This window comes from Embiotoca jacksoni, unplaced genomic scaffold, assembly GCF_022577435.1.
Source record: "Embiotoca jacksoni isolate LCO1_2020_lvr unplaced genomic scaffold, fEmbJac1.0.p SCAF_10, whole genome shotgun sequence".
Taxonomy (NCBI): Eukaryota; Metazoa; Chordata; class Actinopteri; family Embiotocidae; genus Embiotoca; species Embiotoca jacksoni.
This window is the reverse complement of record NW_027185230.1, coordinates 14,763,996-14,790,481: the sequence shown is the minus strand read 5'-3', so window position 1 is coordinate 14,790,481 and position 26,486 is coordinate 14,763,996. Positions and strand designations below refer to the sequence as shown.

The following is a 26,486-nucleotide window of genomic DNA, read 5'->3' as shown; positions in this document are numbered from 1 at the left end:
AAGAGACAAAACTGCGGCACTACTTCAGTATAATGGATAGCACTTGGCAAAGCTCCCACCCCCGATATGATTTAAGCTCCTCTGTTTGAGTCTACAGCAAAGGTAAAGACAGAATGAAGCGGGTAAGGGAGAAGAAAGCGTGGAGGGATAACACAAACAGTGGAACAGCAAACGGGAGGTACAATAAAAGGCTGAGAGATAAAAGTGAGGCCAGGTAAAGAGAGAACAAATGACATCTTTTAGCCGAGAACAGAACCAACTTTAAAACAAATAGCTGGCGAGAAACTTTCTGTCTGTTTCTTGGCTGGTTTGGGACTCGGTCCTGGAAAAGCCTCCACGTTTTGAAGCGTCTCCCCAGAGATGCCTTTGAAGTGTGGCAACGGGAGACGAGGAGACCAGAGCAGACGGGCCTCAGACTAAAAACATGGGTAATGATTTCATTCATTCACGTTTTTCTCAGGCACGACATTTTGTATTACTGGATACATAGTACCTATCAAATAAGAAATTGTTTTGCCCTTTTAGAGTACACTCTAAGAGTAAAATACACTTCTAGAGTGTATACTCTATAATTCATGCTTATGCTAGCAACATGGCTCCAAATTATGGAAAATTGTTTCAGATGGTCCTGCAGTGCCCTTGCAAAATAGCAGTGGGGGAGAACTTTCTTTGATGGAATATTTGAGACATGGGTAAGAGAGCATTGGTATTAAAATGCCTAAATAAGAAAAGACCAAAAAGAACCAGGCAGGCCTGCCTTATTGCACTATTCAAATTTTCATCAAAACTTTCCATTTTCAGTTTGTAGTTTGAGAGCTTGGAGGTTGCTTTTCTCATTTTTGGTAAAAAAAAAAAAAAAAAAAAAAATCATAAAAAATGCAGACATCAATTCTCCATCCGCTAAATCAGATTAGCCTCAGCTGTACGTCATGTTTAGTGCTAATTAGCTTGTGTTTATATTCTAACGTGCTAAACTAAGATGATAGCATGATGATATTACCAATTTACCTCAAAGCCCCGCCGAGACTGAGAACAGCCTCAGAGAGTAGCTAGCGTAGCTGTAGACTCTTGTTTTCGACTAATTTCCTACGTCTCTGGCATATAACGAATTCATGTGGCTATCTGGGCTTTCTGGATTTGCAGAGACGTAACTTGAGACAGACAGTTATAGTCCTGTTCATATTTTTGTAAAGATTACGGCTGTAAAAATGGGAATGTGTGAAAAATAATAGAGCACATGCTCCATCAATGGCTGCTTGTTCGCAAAGGTATTTTGTTCCTTTGTTCATTTTTCATGCAAAGAGAAAAAAAAATGTGTTAAAAAGATACAGAAAGACAAACATAAATAAATGCAGTTGTTTCTTCTACAAAAAGGCCCATTTTTGTTAAATCTTGTGTCAGAAAAGAGAGCAAACGTTTCTGCTCCCAGCTGCCTCACAAAGGAACAATTTCCATTAGTTGTTGTGTTGCAGACCGACTAAGTCTAAACACATTTTACAGTTTACAGGATAAGTACATAGAAAAGCATGAAAACATCCAGGATAATCCTTTTAATGTCAGAATTTATCAAAATTCACAGTACTGAATTAGCATTGGGCACATTTTTCCCTCCTCTGCCTCCTAATAATTATTATTATTACAGATAAGAATGACTTTGTTCAGCAAGAAAGGAGAATGGCTTAATTGGTAGATAGCAAGAAATGAAATGAAGATGACACTGCTGAACCCTCTGAGGCCCTCTTCACTGGTACCTCCCTGAGATCTTGCTCAGCTTAAAATAGCCTGAGCGGCACTGCAGCCAAAGTTTAGGACTAAATTATCTTTTGAAGAGCTGCTTCTCGCGGGTTCTCTTTGTGCTGTCAGCGTGACCGCCGTCCTCCTGTTTCAAAGGAGAAGATTTAGGGGATTTTAGACCGCCTGTGTGGTGGTGCCTGCAGTTTCACAGACACATACTGCCGAGGCATCGAGAGTTTGTAGCCCCTAATTTGAAACATCTGGTTTTAATATGCTACACGTGTTCCTGACTGGTTTAACCCTTGTGTGAAAGGTGTCAGCGTGACTACTGGACTTCAGTGCCACTTGTGAGAAGGCACTTGAGAGTAGAGTCAGCAATGTGCAATTGTTGAAGCAGAAAATAAAAATCTCTAATTAACAGTTCTTTATGACAAGGGAAGATGATTTTTTTTAAATTTTAACAAGCCCACCTGGTGGCTCATTTCAGCAATAATCTGACGGCTGTGCTTTTAATGGTCCGACCTGAAATGCTGCCTCGCTACCGTACCTCTTTATTTTCCTTTCTGCCTACCATATGTCTGCACTCCCCCTTTAGCTGCAGTGCACTTAAGTATTTCCAGACGGCACCGCGCTTTGAACGCATATTGAGGCCTACAGAGCTGCTATTTGGTGGCGGCCGTAACGGCGTTGGAGAATTGAGAAAAGTTGGCTGCCGTGCTGTTGTTCCGGCACTTGCTTATCGACTTTGCCCCTGCTTGACATGGCTCTACCGGCTGATGGGGTTTGGATGACACTGAATGGCCCTGATGCCCTGGGAAAACAGATGCTCATTCTTCATTTTGTGTTATCCTACCTTGATATGACATGATTTTTATCCATGGCTTGGATATAAGAGGAGCTGTGGTGCACAGAGGATCTGATACGAGTCCCATCCAGTGGACCATGCCTACAAAAGGACCTCAGATACATCTTCTCTTTCAGTGCTCATCTTTTTCTACCTTCGCTTCCATGCTAAATCTTTCCAGTATCGCGTTATTGCAGAGTCCACCCTGCTGAAATATAATTAAATGAGTGTGATGTCTTCATAATATCCCCATAATGTCAAAAATCCCCCTATGCACAGGATTACAGAAAGGTCGCAGAAATGGAAACAAGTGGTAGTCTGACAAAGAAGCAACGCAGTGGAAAGCAAAGGCCAGATGTCAGTGAGGTCAACTCTGTTGTACATCCAATTTATATCCAATTTTTAGTGTGTTAAAGTTTTCCAAAGGAGAATATTAGATTCGTTTGTCTGGACTTATTCTTAAAGATTAAGTTGACTAAAACTAAAGAATGGAGTCTCCAACCAGGGACAGCTGCGCTAATTTGAACGAGAATCTGTGCATCTGTTACTAATGTGTGTACGACGACGATATTTCTTTCACGCCTTGCGTCTGTCGCTAAGCGTTGGGAAGCAGACTTTTCGTATGCCTTCTCAACGGTGACAGCAGCAGCCGGAGGTATTATGTTTTTGGGTTGTCCATCTGTCCGCGCCGTGCTCGTGAACGCGGTAACTCAGGAACGCCTTGAAGGAATCTCTTCAAACTTGGCACCTATGTTCACTTGGTCGTAAGGAGGAACTTATTCGATTTTGGTTGCCAAAGGTCAAAGTTTAAAGGTCACAGTGAACTCACAAAACATGTTTGTGGCTTTAACTCAAGAATTCATGTTGTAATGATGGCAAAACTTTCGCACAAAGGCCTCACGGGATCAAATGAGGGAGTGATTACATTTTATATGCCAAAGGGCAAAGATCAATGTTATTCTGACGTCATAATGTTTTACATAAAAACCTTTTCTGGCCAATAACTCAGGAACGTGTTGGGAGATTGTGATCACACTTCACATTTCATTGGATGCAGAATTGGTGACACTAAAAATAGTGAGACTGTGGTGGTTTCATAGATCTAGAAGTTGAAGATAAGTGTGACGCATCCATGTTTTGCAAGCGTCTTTGCAGCAACATCTATATTTGAAGCTTTGCCTACTGTCAGCTTTTTTTGCCAAGCATGTAAATACATATAAGGATTCTTACCAAGTCTTCACAAGATAAATGAGTCTGGAGAGATACGGATGTAAACTGTGGTTGACAGAGGTACTCAACCATTAGGCAGTTTTCTAGTTTTTTTCTGTTTTAATGTGATCTAATCTAGAGACTTAAGTTTTTTATTTTTGAATGACAAGAAAAGGGTTAATGAGCATGATCTGCCATTTTCTTAAATTATTAAATAAATCATTACCACAAACTGATGATCATCAAGGCTAAAATGCATGGGATTTCATGCCTTTACTAATGAAGGGTCACTGTGGACATTGACATTTCATAGCTCTTGATTCCAACCTCCAGTTCATCACACACAGCTATGATGATGGAAGGATTTTAAATGCATGATTATTATTTAAAAATCCTAAAGCAAATACTCGCCTACATTTATCACAGAGTACGAGACCATTATCATATGGAAGAGTTATTAGTTATGCTTGGTAGAACAGCGCTAATTGTGTAAGGAAAAGCAGACATACTTCCAAATATCACTTAAGGCACTGAAAGGAAGCAGTTTCCAAGGGTTAATTAGTAGTCAGCCCATTACTTATTATTTGTGCAAACCACAGCAAAAGCTTAATTAACTTTGATTCCTTTGACTCCCTTTGAATCTGGGCTCACAATACTACAATGATGCTGACTTAGGAATAGGCGTTGGGAGTGGCAATGAGCCAGGCCTTTGCTTAAGACGATGACTGTCTAATGATCAAGTGAGCCGGCACGGAACCCCCCCCGCACACGCACACGCACACGCACACGCACACGCACACGCACACGCACACGCGTGCATCAGGCCACACACAGTAACGTTTTTCAGGATACCACACACCGCTTTAGAGCACATCTCTGCTTAGGGGCTTATGACCTTCACCCTCACCTCTAAAATCTCTCTCGTCTCCTCTCCCTTGTCTGTCTCGCCCTCTTTTTTTTTCCCTCACTGCATGTCTTCCTCTCTCCCTTCTCCCCTCGTCTCTCCCTGTTTCCGTGTGTTTCCTCGAACTCTGAAGCCTCTGGCTGAAGGCAGCGACAGGGAAGAGAGCAGTGTCCCTCATTCCGCAGTTAATAACTTTTTAATTTAATTGCTTAAATTCACTGTGCCCTCAATATGTATTTTTTGCCTTCTTTTACTCATTGTCATTCAATGCCAGAGCTCCAATTTGCCACACGGCTTTCTCGAGTGAGAGAGAGCGAGCCAGAGAGACGGTGAGGGAGAGAGACAGCGAGCGGATGGACTGGTGGCAGGGGAGACAGACAAACCGTTTTAATGGATGACTGAACAAATTAAATTTGAATTCATACAGCAGCTTTCATCTTTCACGTGATTATTGAAAAAAGAGAGCTTTACAAACTTGACAACAGGACTGCCTTTGAAGTAAGCCATTACTTTAGAGAAACCATCTAAATGCCATGTTATGAGGTGAGTGTTGTTTATCTCAGGTGAAGAAACCTCATTTGGTAATGAAAACACATTAGATCATTGGCAGCGCAAACAACACGATATTTATTCTGATGACATGTACGTGAGAGAGTAAAACACCTGTGCATTTAAGTATCACCCTTTTTTTTTTCTCTATGTGATCTTGCTTTGACCTCTCAAAATGGAGAGATTTGTTTTAAAAGCAGCAAATGAAGCATGTGAAGTCTCTCTATTGAAACTACGCACTCCTCTGACCGAGGCACCAGCAGCGAAACTGCAAAGGGATTAAAATGCTAATAAAACAGGCAGGATGCAATTCCTGTTTTAACCCTCATGAAATATGCATAGCCCTGTATGAGCCATATGCAGAGGAAATGGCACAATGACATGGCACATAGAGGAGCAAGGATCATTTTTATGCTCTGTGGACTTTCTTTATGTAAAGAGTGTAGTTTTAACCCTCGCGACAAATACCTATTCTTTATTTCCTTGGTAAGAAGAGACAAATCCCACAAATTTCAAAAATTCTCACTATTATATTAGTGGAGCACTTTGAAAACATAATGAAAAGTGCTTTTATACAGTCCTGATTCAAAGACCTGTATATACAATTACAAATAGAGGCCTATTCAATTATTGTTCTCTTCTCTTGGAAGCTGTCCCTGCTTGAAATTTTCTGAAGGTCTGGCATAAAAACAGTGTCGGTAAGCCCGGCAAAATACTGTATGTTGGGCAATGGCCTATTTTGGACCTCCACGGTATGATTTTACTGCATTAGCTGGATCACTGCACATGTCTATGGAAATGCAATAAGGCTATAAACAATTCCTGAAAGAAAAACAACAACAACTGGGCAGCATTTGCTTGGGGCATTTACTCTGATAACATTACCGTTATAGAAAACACACTGTGTTGGAGCAAAGAACCAGAGTCTGCAGCTTGTTTTATAGATATGGTTTCACAGAGGCTAATCACTGATTACACTCATGGCATTAAAGTTTTTTTTTTTCCCTCTTCGGTTTCGCTTACACCAGTGCTATTGAGCATTTGTATGTTCCAGGAATTTATTTATAATTTATTTATTACAGAGAAAAACCGAGCTTCCACAACTTCTTTTTTTTTTTTTTTTACTTCTACACAATATGAGAAAAACTCAGGTAATAACAGTGAAACTGTGAGGTCATTGTATGTGGTCATAAAACTTTACACAGTTGCTGGAAATGTGACACTTATTTTATCTCTATCCCATAATTGCTCGACAGAAACCTCCCAGTCAGCCAATATCACCTGCATTTGGCAATTTCACCAAATTCACACAAAGTTTGAGTTAATGAAGAGGCATCTGGAGATGAAGGACTTCGTTAAAGTATGTCATCTCTGGCGATGTGTTATTTAGCAACATTGCCAGACTCAAAAATGACAACAGATGTGCACTTGATTTTTGGATTTACATAAATTCAGGATTTACAACATTGAAGCCTCAGCTATATGCACAAAGAGCCATAGATTTACACACCAAAAAAACATGGTTGGGTTTAGGAAAAGCTCATGGTTTGGTTGAGATAGCCAGAGTGCACTAGAACAATGCTTCGCCACTTTTTTTCTCCGAGTAAATAAAGTGTTTGAAGTTTTCTTGATCTGGTTGAACTTCATGTGCAGTTTTTAAGTGTTTGAAAATCCAATCATCTCAAAAGTCTGTGTTATGCAAAAGCCAAAAAAGATAAATGAAATGGTCAAAGTTGTCATGAACATTTAAGGTGTATCAATCAATTTACAATGTCAACTTGAAGCCTTGTTTTGTTTTGCTCCCCTTTGCCCTGTTAAAGTCACTGCATTAGCCGCTACTAAAAACCCAACACTTCCTGTATCCATTTCAAATTTAAAGCCCTCCAGCGTTTAAGTAGATAAAAACCCTTTATTTCCAAACAAGGCTTTTATTTTGAAATATTTGCAGGGACGTGTTGTGACTGAAATCAAACAGTCACACTTAAGATAAACAATTTAAAACCATTAAAAATAGCATGATTTTATTCAACTAAGATGGCTGAAATATCCAGGCTACACTTTTGACTTTGTGTGTAAACTTGTCTCCACAGTGGTTACACAACATTAAAAAAAAACAAGCCACGACGTAACAGTGCACGTGTGCGCATTACGGTTCAACAACAAATAGCATTACACCCCTAAAGATAAGTATGTCACTTTTGTAAGTAAATCACATCACGTAGGTTAACTGACTTATGTTACATAATTCAGACACATCAAGTAAGCCAAATAATGTTACATCAATTAAAATACATCCATATTCGCCATTGCTCTCGCACAGATTCGAACGTCAGTCTCCAGAGTGTTTGATCAATTCAACCTCCTGTTTGAATGGATTTCTGTTACTCTTTCTGCTCCCTCACGTGACGCTCCTCTTCAAATAGTCAAAGCATTGACACCAAAGGGCACCTTGTGCGTGTCTCTATGATACCAGCAGCTTTGACAAAACTGCACTATTTGAAGCCCTGGGAGTGGGAGCGGACTCGTATGTCACAGTTAAAGAACGCTGTGCCTCGCCACCTTTTTTTCCTTTTGATGTGTGGAAAAGAATACTCCTTTGCATTCCACAAGCCTTGATTTTGCATCAAAGCGGATGGCTGATGTGTTTTCGCCTCTGCTCGCTACACCCATCTGTCCCATCACCCTTAAAACTGGGGAGGAATGGAAGATTTAATGAAAGAAGTGGTGCGATTGATCTGCCTTTTATTCTAATAGGAGACCAGATCACAGTCAATTATGGGCCTCCTTAGCTTGTTGTTCAAGAGGAAGGCAGAGGAGGGAGAGAGGTGGAATGAAGGAGAGTGGGTGTTTGGCAGGTCTTTTGAGAGATTTGCCACCCAATCTGTATTCGTAGCTTATATTGATCCCCCACAGCTTCATAATCAGTGGGTCGATGTCATCCAAAACATATTGAAATACAGCCAGCAACACCATAAGGAGATGGTTTTAATGTAACTGAGGCCCCCCATGCTGATCACCCACCCACTAAAGGCCTTATCAAAACATTCTAAGGTTCAGTAGATCAAAGACAAATGTCAATATTCCTTGTTGTCATGGAAATCTATTTAAGATGCTTTCAAACTGTGACAAGTGAGGGGAAAAAAGTTTCCATTTAGATGACAAGGAAAAGAAAGAACTACTGAGCTGGTGTATTTTTGCACATTAATTACTATCAGCAGGAGAAATCAGAGGCTTAAGTTGTTGAGATGAAAGTTGCACGCCTGCAGAACAAAGGCTCATTTGACAGTAAATAAAGTAAGTAAATAAAGACATGATTGATAATCTGAACAGGAAAAACATTATATAATAACCTACTTTATGATTTCCTATGAAATATATCCACTGCCGCAATCAATAATTTAATATTAAAGTATGTTGAAACAATTCTAAATAAATATGTTCAGTAATATCAATGTTAATTTTTTCATTTTTACATCACATTAAAGTGACGACAATTTTTTTATGTTTATATTTCACAACACGACGGCAACATCATTTTCCACAGAGCTATTTTATCTTCAAGTTTAAAGTTAAAATATATGAAATCTGATTTGATTCTGAGCTTACTCATTTAATAAATTATTCAACTGTTTTTGGTAGTAATTTAAGTAATTATGTTTTATTTCTCAGGGAATATGTGATGTCTTTAATAAATCATTTTACAAGATGGAAGATGCAAATATTTCCACCTTTACAACAGAAAAATGTAATAAAATAAGCCAGTGCTGATTGACATTCAAAACTGGTCATTTTTTTTTCACAGACTGAACACTGCTGAGCGTTTTTTCTCACTAATGCAATCATTTTGCATCCAGCTGGTCACGGTGGTTCCAAACAAACAGAACTGTAGGAATGATCACATACAGTAGATGTTGACTGAGAAACAGACACCAAAATTGAAAGCTGCTGTGACTGTTCCTCATTCAAGAGTGTGAAAGCTGGGGCACTGCTGACCGGGACAAGTAGACACGGGGACAAATTGGAGCTGTGGATGCACCTGGGAGTCAAACTTTCCCAGATGAACAGACTAAAGAGTTTTTGGATGAGTCCTAGAAAATGTAAAAACGAAAACCAGTTCAATAGACATCAGTGATTGGAACAGCATTCCCCCACTCAGAAACTAGTGGTGCTTTTCTGTACTCTAATGTGAATTTGCTGAAGTCTATCAGCAGTAGGTGTGAAGGTGCCTTGTTTTTTTTCCCTAGTGAGCTGTAATAGAAATTCTTATATTTTTACAAATAGCATTTTTGTGTTTTTCAAATTTGAACTCAAACGTCATTCTGACAGTTCCTTTAATACAATATGCTACTGTAGCATGTCAATAAGTAGGTCGGCAAGTATAATAATAAGTTAGACTTTCCCGCCAAAAGTTCAGTTTTGGTGGGACGTTTCACTTCGTCCTCCTTTTTAAGTTCACGTCAGCAAAAAGAGTTACCGGGTCTAAAGCAATGTTAGTAGGTCTGTGAGGATATGCGTAGGCACAATGTTGAGCTAAATGCTCAAGTCAACAGACTGAATTTAGGAAGGTATGATGTTCACCATGTTTACTTTTGTTCTTAATAGCATATTTAGCTAATTAGCACTAAACACAAAGGGTGAAGATAGTGGGGAATGTTCGTTTTTTCAAATCAAAAGCCACATTTTTGGACAATGATTTCATGTGATGATAGTGCTAGATGAATTTAATCACCAAAGTCAATATATTTTATCTTGAAAGAGAAATGCATGTGCCCCAAATTTTATGATAATTCATTAAATAATTGAGACATTTCACCTAAAACTGACGTCAAAATTGAAAGAAATTACCGCCAGGCGATAACACATTTACAGAAATGGGAGGACGTGACCTTTGACCACCAAAATCGAACTAATTCATTCACGTTACATCCAAGGTGTCATAACACCTTAAAATGCACGCAAAGAAACCTAGTGATTGATTCTAATCATAGTCTGTACAATTTATTCGTTCCCTTACACCTTCCAGCGTACAAAATATAATAAGATGAGTTCAATGTGTCGTGAACACGCAGGAATTAAACTTCACTTTCTTTGAATGATTTGAAAGCAGCACAGATATAAAACTTTTCATGTAGATAATCAAAAATATATGTTAAAATAATTCAATTCATCTTGGGCTTGTTATGCAATACAAGGGTAAAGTTTGGGCATAGTTTCCTATGAAAAAAAATTGGCTACAATAACAATATATATTACGTAATCTTTCTCCTTTATGACTTTTAACAGCGTGGGTCAGTAGAAATTGATACAAAGGTCTACTACCCTGACCACAATGCCTCTTCTTCGTATGACTTTTTGACTATCTGTTTCCCCATTCCTACATTATATAATCCTTAGTCTTTTAACTCCTTAATCCCACATAATCCTTTCACGGTGAGAAAAAACATGGAGCATTGCATTTCCAACTTTAAACATAATGCTCACTCTCTAAAACTTCAGAAGAGCAGGCTCCATCCTCTGTCCTACAAACCTAAACTCCAGCCTGCTGTTGCAGAGAGGCTGAAATAGCACGGTGTTAGATGGCTCGTGTGAAGGGATTAATCAGAAAAGGACAATTTAATAATCTCTAAACTAGAAAACCAGGCTGTAGCTATGTTTTCTTGTAAGCATTTTAAAACATGCAAAAAAAAAAACCAACCAATTGCAGAGCCTCCAGCGCATGAGGTGAAGCAAAGTAATACACACTGAGCAGGGGAAAAAAAAAAAAAGAAGAGATGAAGGAGGGAATAACGGGGTGGAGAGAGAAGATTCTTGTGCTTGAGGAAACATCCAGCGAGGTCTTTTTTTGGCTAGGGGTTAAGAGACTATTGCTAAGCCACAGACATATTTATTTTTTCATTCACCCTCCTTTCATTGTCGTCCTTGCAGGACAGATGGAGGAGAAACTCTTGAGCCAAATCCAGTCCTGCGTGCCGATTCCTCTTTCACACGGCTGTTTGTCGTCTTGCTGACAGTAGCCCGCCACACAATGTGCCAAATCCATAACAACACCAAAGCTAATCCAATAGTGCATTTCATTTTCTATTTACACTTGCCGGAGATGCAAGGGACCCTCACACAACAGAGATGAGGAGGAAATGTCCTTATCCTGCTGCTCAGCGCAGCTTAGCGTATGCTTGAGAGCTGATGCGGCTTCAACCGCTGCTGTCTTACCCTCCATCGTCTCCCAGTTTAAAATGGGATCACTCTTGAGGAAAAGCTGCCTCTATCTACTCTGCGGGGGTTTGCGGAGGCATCACCCACTCAAAGCGATGTGGTTGATGAGAGGGGAGGTTTTGTGAGGCAACAGCGTCCGGCATGTGTGTGTTAGGGTATGAGTCGAGAGGGTGGTGGTGGTGGTGGGGGAGTGGGGAGTGATGAGAATGATTGAAATGTTATTTACATCCACGATCATCGGGTTACTGAAAATCTCTCTGGTCAGAGCCAGGCTCCAGTTTGCTTCAGCGGTTTTGAGCATTAAAAGATTTTGGACCTTTAAATAAAGAGCAATCGAATAAGGAATATTGAGATTTGGTCGCCCCATAGTTCAATCACCTTTAAATGATTTGTATTAGTTGCATACAGTAAATTGAATATATTGGCAGGCTAAGTGACATATTCTCCCCAAAACACTCCCTCATTCTTAACTTTCTTAAGTCTTTGAAGATGTCTTCCTTCATAGAGGTTGGAACAGGTTATGGTTATGCAAGGTTACACTGCATATCCTCCACATATCCACGGTTACCTGTCTTATTTTAATGATGTGGAGGAGGACAGCTTTCTTTACTGAGGTGCTAGTCTGGCGTCGCCAGCCATATTTTTACACCACATTTTAGGAGAAAGGTCAGACGGACGAACATGTTATTATTTTCATTGTTCCAAGGAGGATTTTTTTAATAACATGTCAGGATTGATCGATTGTGGATCGATCAGCGCAACACAACGCTCCCTCTGAAGCCACCAAAATGATTGTATGTCCAGTCCGTGGTAGGAAATTCTGTTCTTATTGTGGAGATGGGGGATAAAAAAAAGAGCAACATACAGACAGCGTAAGGAACAGTGGAAAGAAGCAAAGTGGGAGGGTGAGGGGAGGAGGAGAGGGGCGCGAATATTTCGTCCACATCCTGTGAATCAGATAAAGATGGTAGGCCATGAAAAGTTAAGAAAGCTTTGTTCATCATGTAACTCATGATGGGGTCACTTGAGTTTATCACTTCTTCAATCAGCGAGCTAAAAACCTATTTTATTGTATTATTGCTTTAACTGGCATAAAAATGGGGAAAGTGCAGGCAATTATGAGATAATGGCAACATATCAAAAGTACATGTACGTGTGTTGCTCATTTGCAACAACAGACACTTTGGAAAATAATGCTCCCTAAATTGGATTTTTATTAATAAAAGATATGGAATACGTATCTTTCAAATCAAATAATTTTAATTGAGAATTTAGTTTCTCTTTTTTCCCGATAAAGTAAGTTCGGGCAAAACAACATGCACTACAATCGACAAAAGTATGAATAATGTTTTTCTTTCAACTCGCAAAGCACTTGATCAAGGTTACAAAAAGATTTTGTGTTCATAATGACTTGAAGTGCTAGACAGAACTGCCACAATGACCTTTCCTTTAAATTTCTTTAAAGTGCTTTCATTGTCTAAACCTGACAATACGTGATAGAACGCAAAGCCCAGTCTCTAATGTCAAAGTAAATGGTACAGGAGGGTCAAATTACGTGATTGAAAATAAAAGAACAAAAAAAACAACAGTTCCACTGAATATAATGCAGATAGTTATTCATTTCTCCTTTTAAATGTATTAGGCAAATTAGTAACAAAGAGAATGTCTAGGAGACACAATTTAATGATGAGGTTATAATGTATTTTTTTTCCTTGTATTTTTAATAAGAATTCTACAAATATGTAGGTAGCTAAGCAATGGTCATACCAACTGTGTCTGTGGGAGTCTTTCTGTTTGTGTTCAACTCAGCCCTCCTTCTAAGCACATAGCTCACCAGAAGCTCCAGTTCTTTTTTTAATTACCCTCCAGTCTCTCCTTCTTCCGCTCATCTCTGTAAAGCAGATTTACGGTATAAAGCCACGAGTTTTGGCAAATTTTTTTCTTTCGCCCAGGTTTAAACATTTTCCTCTCACACGGACGTGTCTTCGCATCAGTTTTTTTCTTCGCCGGTCTGTCTGAACACACAGATTTTAAGCTTCAACTACAGAAAATGAAAGATCAGCAACCGCCTCAGAATCACTGCAATAAATTATAGATTTGCATGTAACTGAGAATTTGCAGGCTGGCCAGGCTGGCTAATTTAATTTCCCGATCTACAGTTTCAAGCCACACATACAGTACGTGTGTTTCATCTGTTCATAAATAATATTATTAATGTAAATTGCATAATTTATCTTCCCAAAGTAGATGGTCCTGTAGGATTTCTGTTCTAATCTAATAAGATGAATTTGATTTGACAAGATTACTTTTACTGTTATTTTTTGTTTGATTAAAAGTTACTGAGTAAAGCTGAGAGTTGCAGATAGTGTTCAATATAGAACTTAATTTCCCTTATGATATGGCCACTGATAAGCACACATGATATCAAAGCTATTTAGTAATTAATAATGAGATAAGTCTCTAAAAGTTTTTCAAATTAAGTAGTGATGACAGCACATACATGTGCAAGATGCATGCATACTCACAGCCCCGTCAAAGGAAAAGGAGCGGCTGCATTAAGTGCTTTATTTACCCATTTTTAGCCTCGCTTTACTGTGCCCACCCCTCCCAGAGTTGGCCTCAAGAGGCTGCCATTAATTCAGCACAACCCTCTAAAGGCTTCATCAATGTTAATCAGAGCCAAACATAACATTGGATTCACTTCAGCTGCTTTGAAAAAGGCTTGAAGGCATGCTAATACATGTACGGCTGCAGGATGTTTGTTTGTGTAAAAGTGAGGGCTGTTCGAGGGTTTTGATGATAAAGTCGGGGCTGGAAAGGGTGGCCGGGAGCATCGCATGCAATTACAAACTTTACAGCAGGTTATACTGCGCTGTTAACAGACGATCTATGTCATGAGAGCAGCCCTGGTGCCTCTAGAAAAATACTGCTTTTTAGGAAAAAGTTGTTCACATTCTTAAACATAGACATTGTGATTTCCTCTTGAAAAGGTCAATATCAGCAGAATCTAACATCCATTATGGATTATCATCAAGGTTTTGAAGTGTAATGTATCAAAAGATAAGGCTGGCTGTTGTTAAAAAAACAAACTTTGGTACTAGTACTGATACCTTGACTTTGATAGCAGTTTCTGAACAAAATAATAAAAGAAAAATGAAAAAAATGTCACATTTCATGCAGTTTACAGAGGGAGAGCGTGAAGGTTGTTTTCAGTAGCTACAATTTGCAGATGTTTCCTATACGACTCACATAGACTATGGGTAGACATTACAATTTAAAGATGTTAATGAGATATACTCCCGCGTAAACGTAGCAAACATTTTAAAACGTAATGTAATTATTAGTGTGCATGTGGCCTAGCTATCGAAATTTGGTACTAAATGATGAGATAATTTTTGATAGCAGACAATATCCATGCAGTTCATTCTGTCCCTTAAATGAATCAAAGTTTGCTTCAAAGAGCCAAAAAAAAACAACATTTTAATCACCATGTAAAATTTGTCTCAGAAACAATTTTTTTTGCATTATTATTAATTTTCCTTTACTACAGTCAAAATCAGTATGATTAGCTAAAATAGTGTGGAAAAATTGCTTTCTAGTTAGTTTTGAGCTTGATTCAAAATCACTTTTATGTCAAACAAACAAAGAAAAAGAATCATTGCCATAACATGTACACACAACACACAACAAAATGTCTCCTCACCTGCAACAGTAGGCTTTGGTCAAAGTTGTATGCACTGGGCCGACCTTCCAGCGTGGAGAACGCCACGTTTCCTCCGGTGAGGGGAGAGATATCACTGAACTCGTCCGTACATAAAGAAGTCCTTTCATCATCCCCGGGTCGGATGTAACCTTTAGCGTCCTTCCCATAGGTCTTCCTACAAGAAGCGCTGTAGTACTGGTAAGGCAACCAGGGCCCATTCTCCTCCGTACGCTTGTATATGGCGAAGCTCTCCGGCCGACTGGTGTAGAATTTCAATCGTATGTAGGTTATCTCGAAGGCTTTCCCTGTGGAAAACAGAAATGATTAGCTTTGAATGAAACCATTAAAATAATTAGTATCAGAACTGGATCCAGTGCAGTTATACAGTAAGATTTGAGCCGTTATGTAAGAGACAACTACTGTGGGGTGATAGTTTCGGGCCCAGGAGCAAAGAGGGAAAAAAAAACCCTGACATAATTGCATTATAGAAAGGCGGAAAACAATGGGGGATAGACTTAATTTCCTGTGTCTATGCAGGGTAAATGAATGTCATTCCTGCAGGAGTAGAAGAATACCCAAGATTATTTTCTCAATGTCCAGATCATAATGGGCCCCAGAAGTGAAACGTAGGTTAAAGGGAAAAAGAGAGAGAAAAAAAAAAAGGTTGTGTTTTTTTTCCAATATCAAGTGTAGGGCAGATTAGGCCAACGAGTGCAAAATCACAGAAGGTAAAAACGCCTGACTTTAATGCCAGCCGCTGGAATGGAGTCTGATGCAACATTTGAGGTTTGACAGGAAAGCGGACAATGTAATCAATAGAAGAGTGATTGATTAATGAGTGTCATGAGGGGCTGAGGATGCCATAGAATTAAACATGTTGTCGATTGAAGGGTCTAAAGGGTTTTATTGGTATATTCTGTTGGGGGCATTAGAAGAACAGAAGGAGAAAGAAGGGTGACTTCTCCCTAGATTTGTATTCTCCTTAGATCAGCTGCAATTTGTTAAGAAGAAAAGTGTTTTAGTTCCAGAGAACAATCTCTACATCTGGTGGAGCCAATACCAATGAGGAGACACACCCAGATTTCCATTTGAGTTTGTGTTGGGGGATTTAGCAAGATCTGACTAAGTCATTGGTGTTGTGTTGTTAAGGTGCATAGTAATTAAGAGGATGAGTCTACCAGGTGCCTCTTTAATGAAATGAGAGGAAAGGTTAGGAGGGAATGCATTTGGCCAGATTGCATGCTCTTGTTCGCTAACTGCACAGCCATTAAAGGCTGATTTTTCATGACAACGCTTCCTGTGTGGACAACAACAGCAGCGGTTAATGCTTGTGCCGTTGTCCTTGTTTGGTTTTGTGGAAAAGCTGACGCGTTCTTTACTGATCTAGAATCAATGCTTCTTTTCGATTGAGTGGTGTCATTTTCCAACTTTACTCGCCGTAGAAAGTTCAAGCAATAATCCTGGAGCCATATCAGGGAGACTTAGTGTTATACTTCCTGAGTATGAACTTTCAGAAATCAGCCAAATATCGTGGAGCTTGAAAAGGGGGATTAACTGGGCTGACACAACCTGAAGTCATATAGAGACCAGGACGAGGAATAACATGTAGAAACCATCTTAACAGGCTTGTTCATTGCACTCTTGGGTATTTTTTTCTACATCATTAGATACTAAGTCTCAGCCGCTCTGCACATTCGTGGAGGGATGCCATCCGCTGGTACAGCCATAATGACATCTGTTGCTTTTGTTTTTTTCCAATTCAGAACAAGGCATCTTTTTCTCTTGTCTCTACAGAAGTCTCTAATGGTATCTTTCCTTTAGGAACCCTGAGATCATTTAGCTTCCATTTACTCCCTGCATGAGGTTAGTACAGCCCTGCTGTGACTGAGGCAAAAAAAATCATAAAAGATGAAGATGAAACATTTGCTGGATATCCCCCGCGATGAAATTCAGACTAATTGCAAAGGATATTTGTATGTTTTTACGGTTAATGTTTAATGATTCGTGATTCATGCTTTTCCGGGAGTGCGTTAATGTAGTCATTAGTTTATACTGGCACAACAGTGTGTATCCATTAGTTTGTACGGGCACAGTTGCAGGGGGATTTTGGTTATTAGAAGTTAGCTAAGCAAAGTAATATATAACAAAAGAAACACCTGAGAAAACAACCCGGCATCATGACAAAACGTGAAATAGAAATGCCGGTCCACGATAGAAAAATGATAAATAGCCACAGTTTGGCCTGACAGTTAAACGTTTTCCTATAGTGGATGACAATGAAACCTACTGCATGCGTAGAGCCGTGTGATTTATAGGACAATGAAACTTATAGCTAAAACACAGTTGGGGTTAGAAGAAAGAACACGGTTCGGGTCAGGAAACAAAAAACAACTCAACAAAAACTTGATCACCTCCTGAATTTGAACCTCATCATCCCGCATGGGGGTTTGTGACTAATACCTCCAAGTCACCCCTCCTACCTCCTAATACTGCCAACAAATGTCCTTTATTGCCTCTGTTTCGAGAACTTGGTCACATGATCCCGTGTCACATGACATTTTTGGGCGTGCAAGTTTCACGCTTTCAAAACGTGCAACTGTCACGCCAAGAAAGGCCAAAGCGTGGCTATTTCACGTTTCGCTGTAGCGGACTGGTGTGTCTATTTTACGCTTTGCCGGGATACTGGGTTGGAGGAAAACATAATCCTCAGAGATACAGATAGAATATACATTTCACTCTGAAGCAAAGAGGTCCCTCTTTTTTGACTGGAAATGGAGTCAGGAATCCCAGTAAAAATCCCCTTTTACAGAGCTGATCTAAAGTCTGGTGGCATCACAGGTCCAACCAAAGCTTTTTGTGTTTAGCACAAGCACACAAGCAAAATTGCTATTTTCATACCGACTACCAAGACGGAGGGCTGAGAGCTGCAGAAGTAGAAGCGTCTGACCTGCTCTGAGTCATCCATGTCAACAGCTGCTCTCGTCTGCCCGAGCTGAGACTAAACACACCGCCGAGTACTGTAGACTATTTACAGTCTGTTTACTCCACGAGTGTAGATTTTTTTGTGATCAACAAATAAACGGATGAATGGATTTATCTTCTAATCGTGCTACATCTCAAAGTTTAGAAATGTATTCTTACTCTCTTACAGAGGATTACGTCTCGTGTGTGTGTGAGAGCCAGCAATCTGGCTGTGCGAGCGTCATGCCAACTGTGGCAGACTTTTATCGTTGTTTTACATCGGAGACAGGATGTTGCTTTTCTTTTTCAGTGCGCAGAATGAGAACCAGCTGCAGACATCAACGTGTGCTGTTAGAATGTGTGTGTGTGTGTATGTGTGTTTCGGACTAAGTCTTTGTGGGAAAAACCTGACCCCAATTCCTTAGCATCAAACTGCCTGGCATTTTTTTTCTTTTTTTTTTCAGCCCCTTCTTCCTCTTTATGTTTTGTTTACTCCCCTCGAAGCAGCCCCGACTCCCCCTTTTTTCTTTCTACTCGTCCGCATACTCACTCTGACCTGGCTACAACGTATGTCCCTGCATCCTACTGCTGTGTTTATCATCCCAGCATTAGCCTGTATTCCCTTCAGAGAGAGCTTGTTTTGTTTGGAGAGGCAAAAGAAAACAGTAATGCTGAAGGCACCCCCCACCAGCAGCCCAGATGGATCGCAGAGCTTTCATATGGACCAAAAGGATGCCACGCATTTACAATTTCAGGATGTTCAGTTACGTAAAAAAAACAACAACAAAAAAAAAAACATGTTGTGAAAACTTCATCATCATTCATTTAAGACTCCAAGACAGAACTATCAAATGGCATTGTGGTACAGACACATGTTGGGTAGGCAGTTCAGCAAGGGCAAAGGTCGATTTAATCTGAGGGAAGAGCAGGTTTGTGGGTGTTGGGATTGCTGGAAGAATAACAAACCCTCCAGACGACGCACAACATACCTTTGCAGCAGCAGCAGCAGCGTTGCCACCTTTCTACAGGATGAGAGCTGGCCAGAGAATACAAACAACAAAGCCTCAAAACACAGCCAGACATCTGCCTGCTATTGGAAATCAATATTGTCCATTTGATGGAGGCACTTCCTGCACGTGATATAACCATTTGCCTGTGGTCAGAGCTCTGACATTTTCTGTCATCATTTTGTCCCTGTCTCGTGTCCCTTTGAAGCATAGCTTTTTTGACAGGGGAGTGCCCACTCTGTCCCTGCAGAGGAAGCCGGAGGAGGTCTGACATATAAAGGCAATTTCTGGTTCTGAACAGAAGCGGCTTTCTCCTGACTGATAGCTGAATGTCCCAACACACACACGTGGATATATTTATTTACAGAGGATATAGTTACTTATCTTTATTCAATATTAATCAATATTTTTAAAACAGCCGCTCAGGTTGCTCTTGGTGGCTAAGTCGCAGAGAATTATCACCTGAATCCACCCAACTTTGTTTCGGTTTTACATTTTCAACGGCCGCACTGGTCACATGACCTCCAGTGCAAATGTTCTGCTTGTTTATTGTTTTTTTTCATGAGAAATTTAGGACTCCGGCAGGATAGACTTCGTTAGCGTGTCATTGGGAGAAAATAATATGAATCTTTTAGATACTCTGAGCTGTGATACACAAAGTAGTGGTTGGTGAAAACTGGAGGAAAAACACCTTTTTCTACAAAAGTGTTGTTTTTTTTAAACTTTTGGCTTTAAATATATTCTTCATAAATGTGACACTTTATGTGAACACTCATGGAGTCACGTTTATAGATAATAGCAATTAAACCAGGGGAAAACAATACAGGGGAAACAGAATTGTACAAGGAATTATTTTCACTATCAAACTAGTTCAAATTGAAATACTTATTAAAAGGAAATTAGCAAGCCCACGAGGGGTCATGTGTACATATTTTTGAAGACTAGTTTGCATTACCTGGCAAAATATTTTATATTCCTTTGCAAGATTTTGTGTACTTTGCGGTATGTTTTGTGTTCCCTTGCAACATGACGATTGCATGAACGTTGGCATATTTATGCTCTTTGTAAATATAAACAACCCTAATGGTAGAAAAAGTAGCTTAATATATAACAACTTAGAACAGCTTATATCTTGACTGCCCCAAAGTGGCTTAAACGTAAGGTTTACGGTTAACTTTATCTGTAGCTCTATCCGAAATGCCAGCTTTGATCAGGGTGCAATCTGACCTTCAACAATCACTGTAACTTGTATTCACAAGATTTATAAATTGGTCTTGTTTTCAGTGCTACACATGAATGATTTTGACAAAAGTGAAATAATTATTTTTGCTAACTTTGATGAAAATCTTCCAGCATCTACAAAGTATCGACTCTTCTTTTGTGATTATTAGTTTCACAATCACTATATATATTAATTTGAGCACAGACAAAGCTCTAGTATTCAGGTCCATTTGAATTTTCAGGACCGTTGTTGGCTGTGTAGGTTCATTTGTTGAGGTTTTGCTGTGTTTCTTAACAACCTGCCTATGGCATCACATCACTTTTAACTTCTCTTGCTTTGGTAATATTTCAGGAATGTGGGCTGCTTGTGTATTATTTTCAGATAGAACAGTAAGCTCAAAGAGAGGACAGATTAAACTGCATACAAAATGCTGGTCTAAACCTCTGTATTCAAACTGAGAATAAATTAAATGTATTAAATGCAGTTTTTATGAAAAAGTATTAATTAAAATTAGTTAAGGGGACCCAGAGCAATATTCTTTCATGGTACCCCAAGTTCCTGTGTGTACGCCCGTTTTGATAAGAGACCTCCGTTTCAGAGACACACACACACACACACACACACACACACACACACACACACACACACACACACACACACACACACACAAACACAGCTTAGCAAATAAATGGAACTGGGAAAGGTAATTGCATAGAAGATTTGTATTAATGCTTTGTAACATTAATCGCCACAAATTAATTCAGTTATAGTGACAAATGGTGTCTGTTCCTTATTTCAGCAATTTTGCACAGCATGGTAATGGGATAATGATGTTAATGGCTCAAGCCGGTCTCATAAAGTTTTTTGAAATGAGAAATGTCTTAAAATGCAAATATGTGCGCGGGGCACAAAAAGTGAGTCAAATGCATTTTCTCAGAGGAAAAGGATGTATGAAGAAGGCAATCTTTAAAAAGTTATGATAGTACTTATTATATAATACATTACTAACACATTAATAATGCAGCAGTAAAAAGAAATGCACAGTGACTTAATTGCTTTGAACTGTGAAGACTCAGGTTTAATTCAGAGCACAAATTAAGTCAACTTTAATTATTTAAGATGATGGTTTCTTCTATTTACCATGGGAAAACTCTGAATAGCAAATATTTATCACACTTGATTTTAACACAATCTTTAACAGCCGAAAACCTTCCTTTCCAAGCCACAGGATAGTTAACCCAGATGTTCTGGGCTATCAAATGTACAGCTGGTCCAGTCAAGACAAGTTGTCCTCTACATAATAAGATTTATTTTCTTTGTTACAATTAAGTATGTGTGTTAAGAAAATATAGATATTTGACTAAATTTCAAAGAATTCCAAAAGCTAAATTTTGCTTCAAATGTACACCTGGAATACAACCCTGTTTCTGAAAAAGTTGGGACGCTGTGTCAAATGTAAATTAAAAACAGAATGCAAGGATTTGCAAATCCCATAAACCGATATTTAATTGCAAATAGACCAAAGACAACATATCAAACGGACATTTTTGGGGGTTTCATAAAAAATGTGTGCTCATTTTGAATTTGATGCCTGCAACACGTCTCAATAAAGTTCTCTTCAAAAGTTCTGTAAAAACTTTCATCGAAGTGAATGGAAAATTAACATAATGTCAAGAGAGTGGATTTGCTGACCAAGACCCTAGCTATATGCAAAAATGACTCTGGCTGGGGGTTGGGTGGGGTTGGGGGTTAATGAAATTTACCCCCCTGAAAAGTAAGTTTATCTTTTGAATTCCAAATGCAGTTTATGTAAATGCCTTGCTAACTGCCGTTGGGCCTCCTCATCTTATCATAGCATTATTCCCGTTTAACTCTGGTCTTTTTCTGCAGATTTTAAGACACTCATTCCTTAGAATTTCCCTTTAAAAATATTAGGTGGCTTCTGTTTTGTTTACAGTCAGTTCTACAGTACATTTACTCAACTGAGGACATTGAAATTAAACCCGTTTCAGAAAATTGATGTCGTATTTCTAATGACTCGAGTGTAAAAGTGTGGATATGAAGTTAAAATGGTTACAGAACGGCTGATTTGTGGTTGAGGTCTGGTCCAAATCATGCTGGAGACGTGTTTCTGTGTTCTATGTTGTAGCGGTATTGTAGTCGAGATCTGTCGCAATTCATATAGAGTGTGTTAAAATCAGCTTGAGTTCTGACTGCACTATGGCAGGCAGTTTCAGATGGGTTCATCATCAATACTTCTTGGCAGCATGTGAGTTGAATGTATCATGGCCCATCACTGGCATGGCACTCAGTTTCTACTTATTAATGTCAGATGTAACGGTATGACCTCCTCATCCACTGTAAATCCCACCAAATTCTCAGACAGGCCTTTGTGACTACACGCTCATAAATACCCCACCTCTAAACCACGTCTTGGCCAGAAGTGTTTTTTATGAGGACAGTTCAGAGCCGAGGCTGAATAATACAAATCATGTGAAGCTCAGCACATCTGTTTTGCGTTACAGACTTCCCCCATGCTTGGACTCACGGTAAACAAAACAATGCATCAAGATACTTGTTGTACATGAAAGAAAAGTAAAAAGCTGATCAGGAAAACCGATGTGGACTATTGGAACCCATCTGCAAGTCTACTACTGATATTCAGGTTGTCTTCCTGGAAACAAATAACAGTGCACTTTAAAAAGCTTTCAAGACCATTAAATGAAATGGGACATCATACTCAACATTATAGAGACGATAGTTGAATCCATAATTGACCCAGATCACTCTGCCTGACCACAAACTACATGATAAAGCTGAGGGAAGTCAGACCTAAAGATTCAGGGAACAGACGAGCTGCTGCACTCTTACCGAGGTTGAGGCTGATGTTGACAGAACTGGGGTGCTGGATGCCGTAGTACATAGACTGACTCTGCCACCACGTGGGCTCCCCGTTCCTGTGAAAGTCTGTCAGGAGGCTGGCGCTGTGGCTCAGGTCCGGATCCGAGGCATCGCAGTAGTGGCACAAGCGCGTCGAGCCCGTCTGCATGCAGTAGTCCTCAGGCGGGGAACCGCACTCGTTGGATGCCAGCACGCTGCGGTTGAAGGCGATGTTCTCAAACTTGGGCATACAGCGGCTTGACCCGCCCTCCTTGTCGTAGCAGGAGTCCATCGCGGCCCGGACGAGGTGGTGAAAGTGCAGGAGAAGGGTCAGGAGGAGAGGGGTAATAGCGGAGGATGTATCCATGTCTACAAGCAGAGTTGCAGTCACATTTATACTTCACTCTCAAACTTTCACACTCTTATAGCTACTTTGATGCAGGAATGCAAATTCATGAAGACCCTAAAATAATCCAGCAAAAAGAAACAAGTCCAGTCCCAACAGCTTCTTTGTCTTGTCTCTCTGCTCTGCTGGGTCTCCCAACATATGTTCTCTCTCTGTGGAGTGGAATGAAGTTTATGCAGGAACTCCTCACTTTAGGAGCAGCATGAGGCAGAGGAGGAGGGAGCGGGGGTGGGTGGGCTGGAAGATCAAACAACCCCACAGAACTTCTCCATCTGCTGGTCGACACAAACACTGCTCCACCGTTAGCCTCAGATCTGGAGCAGACCTGCAGGAAAAATAATGCCATCTGACAGGAAAACACATTCCATAACATCGCTATTTAAATATTGCATCAGCGAGGTTGTTGCACCTCCGGGCATTGTGGTAGTGAGCGCCAAAGCACCTGCGTTCACAACTTACAGGAACACACAATATCATCAATATGTTGAAAAATGTACCTAGCAGTTGGCCCCACAGCAGGATATTCTGGTAAATGCTGACTGTAGGGATTTACAGGTGGAAGACAGGAGGAGCTAAAAACTGTCTGGAATATATCGGTCGGTGCGGGTCATCTTCATAAAGAAATGTTACTCAGGGAAGCACGGTGACCTAAAGGGACAATTTATTTGTAAAAGTAAAGAAATGCAAAAAAAGCTACCTTGAGCTAGATCCACTGAAGGCCCGATCACAATGAAATGTGAGAAGTGGTTTGCATATTTGCTGAAAATACTGATACTGAACTACTTAAAGTAGTTTAACGTAGTCAAGCACAGTAGTCAAGGCCAGAGATGATCTGTACAGGGAGTTCAACAGTATACCGAGTTAGATAGTAAATTGGTTGTTCACCAGTAGTGGAAAGTAGAGAAGTACAATTGCTCAAGTAGTCTACTTAAGTACAATTTGGAGTTACTTTGTTTGAGTATTTCCGTTTCATGTTGCTTTTTGACTTCCACTCCAAGAGGATGGATCACAAGTTCAGAGACTGCTCCTGTTGCGCGCGAACGGTGCGCAGCCCCGTGACGTGCGTGGAGAACGGTCGAGCTGTAACCTTCGTGAGTTAGTACTTCAAGTTTTGTTGCTTCATCAAAATCAGCACCCTAGTTACACATTGTTTTGTGGGCAAGAAATTTCTCTTGAGAGCGGGCGTATGGTGATGTTTGAGAACTCGAGTAGTATCGCGTCACGGTGCTGCGTTCTACGTGCGCAACAGGAGCAGTCTCTAAACTTATTGACTTGGAGACCAATGTTTCATTATTAATAATATTAGTATTATATAGTATTTTTACATTGCTGTATTGGCACCTTGGTACTTTTTCCCTTTACTGTCTGTCATCCATCACAATGTCCAGATTTCGAGCCGATTTTCTTGGCGAGAGTGAGCTCGATGGATATGAATAGAATCAAACCTGAAAAGGCAGAGCTGAACCTGAGAGGTGTGTAAAAGGCCACTGTGTGTCTTTTGTACCAGATGATGCGCTCCGGTGCACGAGTGCAAACCTCTACAAATACCTCGTTGCACCAAGGCCGCGAACAGCATCACAGTTCATGGTTGTACTATCTGCACACATCCCCTTGTTCATGAGTGTCTCTGGCCTGTATCTAACCAACAGTATTACTCATGTCTAGCTACCCCGATGATTTGTGTCCTGTCTAAAATTCTATAGTACATAATTAATATATTATGGAGGATTATATGCAGGACATATAGTATGGAAGATAACTCTGAAGCAAAAATCATGATGGACGCTGCTTCATTTGTGACAATATTCTTATTTTTAATATCTACAAATGTCAAGCTGTCAAGACAACAGTACATGACAAATTAACCATGTCATGAAATTTATGTTAAGAAGCGTGCTGAGCTTTCTATACACAGCACCACAGAATCAAAGTAGAAGGACCAACAAGTCGTTGTGGAGAGTCACAGCCAAATAATATGTAATGTTGTGTACTGTAATCTTGTTTCTGGTGATGATTTTACTGTTGCTGAATTCCATTCGAAGTCTCGCTCAATCGTCTAGAAAACCGGCGAACAATTGAAGTGACACAATTACAGTTGAAATCATGTTAGGATAAATGTTGACATGGGACTGTTTGGAACCGAGAAGAAGATGGTGAAAAAAGATGACAGGCGAGAGCAGTCATTAGAGACAGCACGAAGCAGAGGGAGACAGGCGGTGTGTACAGATGCATTTAGACGCTGCACGTTTATGATCCCGGTGGGATTTACGGCAAAGTCTCTCCCATATCTCCTTGTGATTGCCTTGATTTATTGGGGCTCTGTCAGTACTCAGGCAGGAGCATTGTAAAAGGGACCACATCAATTTGCAGTGAAATCCTCAGCTGGATTTGGATGAGTGGAGGTCCGGGCTTCAAGTCTGTTTGGCTGTACGTGGATCAGGCATTATGATGAAGGATGTAGTGCCTCTGCAAACACACTTTTACTCATCAAGTAGATTCATGATTACACCACCTGTATACAATTTGCAGTGTGTGAAAACACAACTGTTGCATGGCGTAGCAACATGTTTGAACAATATGCAAATAGAGAATTGGATGCACAAAGACGGCAAGGAACGGAGATGTGTATACAGGAGTTTGTCTACCTACAGCGGGTCTGTTAACCCTTAACCCCCCCAATGTGCGTTCAAATTCACTTCTCTTCTTGCCTATCGCAGTGAGTATTCATCGAAGAGAGATGTAACCGATATCCTATGAAACTCCACGACATGAGCTTTCCAAGAAGATGAGAGATAATCGGAGTTGAAGTTGCGTCGTCGTTACCCTTATTTGAATAATCACGAAGTCCCTATCG

General features: G+C 40.0%; 1 protein-coding gene across 1 annotated transcript in view; it reads right to left on the bottom strand.

The window, feature by feature from the left end:
• lamc3 (laminin, gamma 3) overlaps window positions 1–23,758 on the bottom strand; it is a 98,862-nt gene extending 75,104 nt beyond the window's left edge. Inside the window, exons 1-2 of the mRNA XM_069168758.1 lie at window positions 23,218–23,758; window positions 15,157–15,461 (exon numbers count right to left, since the gene is read on the bottom strand). Of these exons, the coding sequence (XP_069024859.1) occupies window positions 15,157–15,461; window positions 23,218–23,593 (681 nt within the window). The 5' untranslated portion in view covers window positions 23,594–23,758. The remainder of the gene's footprint in view (window positions 1–15,156; window positions 15,462–23,217) is intronic.
• Between the last annotated feature and the right edge of the window lie 2,728 nt (window positions 23,759–26,486).